We start from the raw sequence: 7,782 nt of genomic DNA on the forward strand, positions 1-7,782 counted from the left end.
TTTTACCCTCTTTTCAAAATCGTGCCGCCATTACAGCGCACAAGAGCCTTTTGGGGCTTTATCACATTTTCCTTTTTGCTCCTTTCCTAGGTGTCGCTTCTGGAATACCGCAAGAGGCAGCGAGAAGCCCGAAAAAGCGGCTCTAAAGCAGAAAACTTTTCTCTCTTGAGCATGTCGCCTCACGCAGCCGGGGGAGGAAACGGCAGCGCTGCTACCGATGGCTACAACAGCGGTGAAAATGGGGAGCAGCCGGAGCGGGAGCCCACTTCCAGCCTCCCCGTCTCTTTGCCAGCCACGGAGCACAGTGCCATGTCAGAAGTGGCCGAAAACTCTGCTTCCGTAAAGGAGGCGTCAGGGGAAAAGAGCGATCCGGAGGGCCAGTGGTAAGTCCTTTGGCAAAGTCACCACGGAGAGCTCTCTCGTGTTGCAAAATACGATCAGTAGTAGCCAAACCAAAATCCTGTCAGTAGTAGCTAAACCTTCAAGCGGTGCCGGAAGCTGGTTTCTCAATGTGCTCTTTGCTTTGGTTGATTGAGAATACAGCTCATCCTTGACTTATGACCACTATTGAGCCCAAAATTTCCATTAATTAAGTGAAACATTGGTTCAGTGAGTTTTGCCCCATTCTCCTCTGATCATGGAGACAGCAGCCAGTAACCAATTGGACTGAGTCTACACTTGTGATGTCATCGAGCCCTGGTGACTCCTCCCAGTTTAGACTCAGTCCAACCTGGCCTACCTGTGAGAATTGCTTAGATTTGCTCTCAATTACCTTCATTGGCATTTTTCAAAATTAAAAAAAAATGATTGGAATATATTTTCCTTTTTTTTTCTCTCCTGCTCTATTTGAACGGGAGATTCAAAACTGCCTTCGGGCTTCAATTTAGCTTGCTTGTCTGCCTCACGCCCATGAGTTCCCTCCGGGACAATGTGAGTCACACGGTTGTTAAGTGAATCTAGCTTCCCCCATTGACTTTGCTAGTCAGTAGGTCACAATGGCCCCAGGACACTGCAATTGTCATATATGTGAGTCAGTTGCCAAGCATTCCAATTTTGATCACATGACTACGGGGAAGCGGCAACAGCCACAAATATGAATCAGTTGCCAAGCGGCTGAATTTTGATATTGTGATCATAGAAAGGCTGCAAAGGTCGTAACTGAAAAGCGGTCATGAGTCACTTTTTTTCAGTGCCGCTGTAACTTTGAACGGTCACTGAATGTTGTAAACCGAGGACTACCTGTAAATCGCTTTGAGAAATGTCAAAGTAAAATTAGTCCGCATATAAACTGAACAGACTTATGAATCTTTTGGATGTTAATAGATAAGGGGTGTCAAACTCACTGCCCGCGGGCCAGATAGGTGCTTAGACCTGGCCCACGGGGCCTCCCTGGAAACAGCAAAGGACTGGCCCATGGTGCCTCGGCCAGTGAAAACGGGGTCTGGGAGTCCGCATGCGCCCCCCCCTGAGCGCCCCTGGGCCCTGTTTTCACTGGCAGAGGGCTAGCAAAGCAAACTAAAAACAAAGCACAAGGAGCAATGTTTCCCCCTTTTGCATTTGAGCATGCAAGGAGGGATGGGAAAGGGAAAGGGGAAAGACAAAGAATGGAAGGTGGGAAGAGAATATGGAAAGAAAAATAAGGGAAGGGGGGAAGGAAGGAGAAAGGATAATGAAGGAGGGAAGATTATATTGAGAGTGAGGGTCTGAGGGAAGACCTGTCTTAGCATTTGGCCACCACAGGTGTCTCCCAACATGAATTACGTTGAGCTGGCCATGCCTACCCTCCCACCTCCCAGGTAAAAAACAACCTTCATGCAGCCCACAAGGAAGTTTGACGCCCCTGTAATTGACTCTCAGGTCTTTTTTACCTCTGCAATTTAGCGGAATTTAGGTTGAATAGGGCAAGAGCGTTTTTTGTATGTGTCAGATGATTGGTGAACTTATTTTGAGTGCAAGAAACAACTCAAATCTTAATACTTTTCTGAGGTCACTTATTTTTCAGGAGTAGTGTCGGTTGTCTTAATCACTGGTGGTTCAGACCCATTTCTCCCTTCTTGCAATGTTTCAGTGAACACTTTGCTGTACACATCGTGGCTTTAAAACTGGGTTTCAATCTGTGTAACTCTGCTCTGGAACCAGGTAGCTCCAGGCTTAATTCTCACACCAGTCACTGCTTGCACTGGAAAAGCTTCTCCCACTTTAAAAAAAAAATTGAGTTGTTTGCCGGCTGGGTGGGATTGATCAAGTCAAGTTAAATCCAACCTTTATTATGGCAAATACCAGCTCAGGGAGGGCGGGACGCAAAGAATTACAAAAGCATAAAAGATAACATAAAAGTAAAAATAAATTACATACAGAAAAGCTAAACGCATATAAAAACAAAAACCTAAAAAGAATTTAAAAACGGCGACAGATGAGGCCGAGGAAGCTGGGTTGAAATGTCTTTGTGTGTAAGAAGCCAGCATTTTTAAAAAAAGAAACCTCCTTGTTGCTCCAAGATGTCCTTCCCTGCTATTAAGGTTGCTGGTTATTTCCACCATAGGCAGATGGTATAACACCCAAATCAAGTTTCAATTATCCTCTTAGCCAATTCCGCAGGATATTCCATCCTGCACACAACTCATCCTGCCTTTGTTTGAGTAGCTGGTTGCAGCAAGACCTCTGTTTTGGCCCGGGGCTCTCTTCGGCCAGCCCCTGCGTGCCAGCCTTCCCTTGGCACAGGTCAGGGGGAAAGGCACCGTCTGATGGTTCCCAGAGAAAGGGGAAGGAAAGCAGCTGCTCTCGTGATCAGCAAACAGCGCCACCAAGCTGGTCAGCAGTACATCCAATTGCCCCCCCTTGGGGCTCTCTAGGAAAGTAGCCTCCAATCTTTCCGAATTTGCAGCCTGGCAGGGGGGAGGGAGAAGGAATGGTTGCGTGTGAGCGGTGGGCACGTAACTGCTCTCACCCGCTGCTTATGTGAGTGGAGCTGCTTCCGCAGCCCGGTTCCAAATGGCCACAGCCTGATGGTAGGCCACCGCTTGGAGTTGGGGGCAGAGAGAGAAAGAGAGAGAGATGGGATCATCGCATCACTCTCAATCTTCCTTTAATTGAGTCCTTGCTGGACTTACCTGCCTACTTTCTTACTTGGGGCTAATATGTGCCGTGCTACAGATTTCATCAGTATTTTTTTTTAAAAAAATCCAGGTGGCTGTTTCGTTCAGTCCCTGAGCCATTATATAATTCTTACACTGAGGACTCCACTTTATCTGGATCCTGTGCCATGTGAATTGCTGTGGGGTTCACCCACCATTACTCTCGTGGCTTCCTTTGCATCCCACTGTTTTTCCCACGAGGAAGCACCCAGCAGAATCTCCAGAAACCAAAGACCTTGTAAAATATTTCCCTGCCTTTGCATTTTAATCCTTGTAGAATATAAATATTCTACGAACACTAAAACTATAAGCCACCAAAATGTTTTGAAGCACCTTCACACCCAGTCAAGGTAGCTGAATTAAAGTTGCCTTTCATATTTGTTGTTAAGAAGCAAATTGCAAATTAGAATTGTGTTTTTCTTTTAAAGGACCTCTTCGACATCAGTGGAGCAAGTGAGAGAGCGAAGTTATCAGCGAGCGTTGCTTCTTAGTGATCATCGGAAAGACAAGGATTCTGGTAAAATATCACTTCGTTGCTTCTGATCACACTCCCGTCTTTTAGAGCAGCTCTTTGTTGCTGAGCCCTGGTGGCGCAGTGCTTAGAATGCAGTATTGCAAGCTAATTCTGCCAGCAGTTCGATCCTGACCGGCTCAAAGTTGGCTCTGCCTTCCGAGGTCGGTAAAAGGAGGACTCCAATTATTGGGGGGCCGTGTGCTGACTCTGTAAACAGCTTAGAGAGGGCTGTGAGGCACCATGAAGCGGTATATAAGTCTTCAGTGCTGTTGCGAGTAGTGCTATTGTTTCTGGTGATCTGTTTTGATTAGCGGCAACTGTTCACCACATAATGGTGTGTTGCATAAATAAAAGTTCAATCTGTCCCTTCCTCCCCCCCCCCCAATTTCTTAACAGTGTCCAGATCCAGCAATCTTTCTATTTATAGACTCTCGTTTGTTACAGAAACTGATCCTGAAAATCCAGAGCCAACAAGTGAATGCCCATCCCCAGATACTCCTCTGAAGACGTGCAAGAGTCCTCTAAAACCAAGCAAGGTACCCTTTCACACATGATCGAGTTTCCGGGTGGAGGGAGGGAGGGAGAGAGAGAGAGAGATCGGACTTTATTACTCTGCTTCTGCTGAATGGTCATTTGACAAATGTCTCACCATCATAAATTTGGGCTCAATGGTGGTCGGAAGCCGAGGACTCCCTGTATTTCAAATACTACAGAATGTGCCTGCTTTGTTTCTAAGTAAGATTTCAAAAATGTTTAGTTGTTGAAATGACATTGAAGCCATTATCCTATTAATGCCATGTGTTGAAGTGATCTATTAATACCAATTAAATATTGCCTTAGTTGTTTTTTTTTAAAGAATTAGGTAGCTACCTTAATATAAATATACCTTGCTAATTCACCAAGAGACGTGACATTTTTGGGCTGCAAAATGAAAGAGTCGACAAGTTTTAAACGAATTCTTTAAATGTTAGTTAAAGCTATGACTTTTTTTTCCAGAGGTTTTGATTATTTATGTATAGTTCACAGAACAGAGATATTGTTTCTTTCTTTTCATGAGGTTCAAAAAGTTTTTTAAAAAAAGATGTAGACACCAATTGTCATCGGACATGAGTGTGTTTTAGACCAGGGGTCTCAAACCTTGGCAACTTTTAAGACCTGTGGACTTCAACTCCCAGAATTCGTCAGCCAGCTTTGCCAAGGTTGGAGACCCCTGTTTTTGATAACCGACGGGCACTTACGCATCTTTCTCTCCATACAGACTTCTTCTTCACCAAATCCTGTCGTTCCTGTTCAGTCACTTGGAAAAACGCCCACGAAGCAGGATTCCCAGTGGGAGAGTGCAGGAGACACTCCTGGGGCTGACAACACAACTCACCCCAAACCAGACCAGCAACAGAAACCGCTGTCCAACAACGCCGAAGCACTTTCGAAACCACCTCCCCCATCCCAGCCCATCCTGCGCAGCAGCACGGCTGACCCGCTCTCCCAGAAGCCGCCTCCGGCACCGCCGAAACCCCCTTGCCCCACTTCACCCCACGTAGAAAACCCTCCCAAGCCCTCCACCCCCCTCACTCCGGCTCAGCATGGCTACCTGTCGCCAAAGCCTCCTTCCCAAACATTAGGATCACCATACCGACCTCACCACCCGCCGTCTCCTCAGGTGGGGACGCCTCAGAGAGACTCTCACCGGGGGTTTTACGCCGCCACCCAAACTCTCCAGCCTAGCGCCCAGCAGCCGAACACCGGGACATTATTTCCCCCAACCTCTTCGGTCTCTTACAGTCAGTTTCATCAACAGACTCTCAACGCTGCCGCCCCGCCTCCCCCTCCCCCTCCGCCACCTTCCTCCACTTATTATCAAAACCAGCAACCCCCCTCAGGAAACTTTCAAAATTACAATCCGATCAAAAGCATCCCGTCCCAACCAAACGTCTTTCCCTCCGGACCAAACCAAGCCCTCGCCGGAACCGCCTGTCAGCAGCCCGTTTCGGGCCACCTTGTCAACAGTGGGCACTTCCTGCCATCTCCCACGGCCAGTATTCATCATCAGAGCTCCGTGGTGGGGGCACCCCCGCCTCCACCCCCTCCCGCCGCTCCCGGACCACACCTCGTGCAGCAGCAAAACCCGCAGCACGCCGTAGCCCACGGGGTGAGTCCCGTGCATGCCGTGGCTACCGGTTCCCACATCCATTCTCAAGCTGCCAGTCAACACCTGCCTCCTCCACCGCCGCCTCCTCCAGCCCCCCTCCCTCATCACCTCCCTGCTCATCCCACCACAGCCCATCAAGGTTTGCAAGCACAACACCAGCACGTAGTCAACTCGGCCCCGCCTCCGCCGCCCCCACCACCACCTTCCAATGTATTAAGCTCCAGTCATCACACGGCACCGGCCCAAGGACTACATCACCCATCTCACCAAGGCCCCTCCCTTTTTCCTTCAAGCGCTCATTCAACAGTGTCAACTTACCCATCACAGCCGCCGCATCATCCCCCTTTGGGAACCGGACCTCAGCATCAGCCAACTGGAACAGGGCCGCACTGTCCGCTCCCCGGCCAGGGTTCACACCTCCAGCCCCAAGGACCAACCAGTATTGCCACCCCTACGGCGTCCGGGTTCTGCCCTCATCCTGGCTCTGTGTCCCTTCCGCATGGCGTACAAGGACCTCAGCAGGCATCTCCGTTGCCCGGGCAAATACCTATTCACAGAGCACAGGTGCCGCCGACGTTTCAAAACAATTATCATGGTTCCGGGTGGCATTAAAAATGGAGTCCCCCTCAACTCCCCCCCCCTTCCCTTCCTCCTCGCTTCTAAACATTTTAAAAATGTTCTGTAAAAATCTGTATATTTCATATGTACCTGTTCAAGGTACTTTTTAAAGCTTGTACATTATACTTTGTATAAAAGTGAACACCAGTGCGCGCGTGCTTTTCATCGTATTCTTTCCAGTTTTTGCTTTTTCAAAGGAAAAAAAAAATCCCTAAAACCGCACGGCGAAAGCCGCCGGTTTCTTTTAGGTGGTTTTTTTTTTTAATTATTATTTTGTACATGAACATTCCAGCTCCGTTTGTTCTGGCAGTAGATTTGTTGCTGCATAACTTTTAAATTTTATCGTTGCAGTTAAAAATTCATTTAGTGAATGTTTTCTATATTTACTTTTTATACATATGTAATTAAAAAAGAAGTAGTACACGGCTAAGTGACGGCACTAACAGATTTTTTTCCCCATCTGTCAACAGTTTTTGTGTGCATATAGTAGAAGGCGCAATACAGATTTCTTTTTTTATATAGTTTGGTGTGAACATGGCTCCTTTATTTTCAATACTTCTTTTCAGACATTGTAATTTAATGTATAGATTGTTTCTAATGTCTCTGACAGGTGCTGTAAATACTGTTCCTTTTGCGTGTAAAACTGCTTAATGCTTCTCATTTGATATAGTATTGTACATACAAGTCTTTTGCAAAAGTGTGTGATCTTTGTGAAAGTAGTACAGTATATGAACTTTTAATTTTTTTTTTTAAATATACTGTCACATTGCAGCACTGGTTGGGCATTTTAATTCATGTTAATAAATCACAATTATGTCAGTTTTAAACCCTCTCGTTTTGCTAATTTGCTGTTTTAAGAAAATGTACGTTGAAACAGTGTTGTGGGAGCCTTAGCTGCTCCTCAGCGGACTGAACCTCGGCCCAAAGGATGCTTGTAATCACTGAGCCGGTTAGTCTGTTAATCCACAGGATGAAATTCGGAAGAAATTTAACAACTGGCAGCCATTTTTTTTCCTGATAGTTACATCAGTTAATTAATGGAACAACTTGCCACCAGAAGCTGTGAATGCTCTGATACTGGAAGTTTTTAAGAAGAGATTGGACAACTATTTTTCTGAAATGGCATATGGTCTCCTGCTTAATTAGGGGGTTGGACTAGAAGACCTCCAAGGTCCCTTCCAACTCTTGTTTATTCTCTACTCTTACGCTACTCTATTATCCAACATAACAGTGCTGTCTTGAGGAAAATGCTACTCCTGCTAGTTATCAGAAACTACTACAGCTATTAGTGTGCGATTTATCAAATGGCATTCTTCAATGCTAAATGCTACAGGTAGTCCTTGACTTACAACAGTTCATTTAGGGAC

General features: G+C 46.5%; 1 protein-coding gene across 8 annotated transcripts in view; it reads left to right on the plus strand.

The window, feature by feature from the left end:
• The window catches only part of KMT2E (lysine methyltransferase 2E), a 56,209-nt gene extending 49,700 nt beyond the window's left edge, over nt 1-6,509 (plus strand). For all 8 annotated transcript variants that reach the window (XM_032220828.1, XM_032220829.1, XM_032220830.1 and 5 more), the window contains 4 exons: nt 91-383; nt 3,563-3,651; nt 4,093-4,184; nt 4,907-6,509. In XM_032220828.1, the coding sequence (XP_032076719.1) occupies nt 91-383; nt 3,563-3,651; nt 4,093-4,184; nt 4,907-6,409 (1,977 nt within the window). In that variant the 3' untranslated portion in view covers nt 6,410-6,509. The remainder of the gene's footprint in view (nt 1-90; nt 384-3,562; nt 3,652-4,092; nt 4,185-4,906) is intronic.
• The last annotated feature ends 1,273 nt before the right edge of the window (nt 6,510-7,782 follow it).

This window comes from Thamnophis elegans, chromosome 7 (assembly GCF_009769535.1).
Source record: "Thamnophis elegans isolate rThaEle1 chromosome 7, rThaEle1.pri, whole genome shotgun sequence".
Taxonomy (NCBI): domain Eukaryota; kingdom Metazoa; phylum Chordata; class Lepidosauria; order Squamata; family Colubridae; genus Thamnophis; species Thamnophis elegans.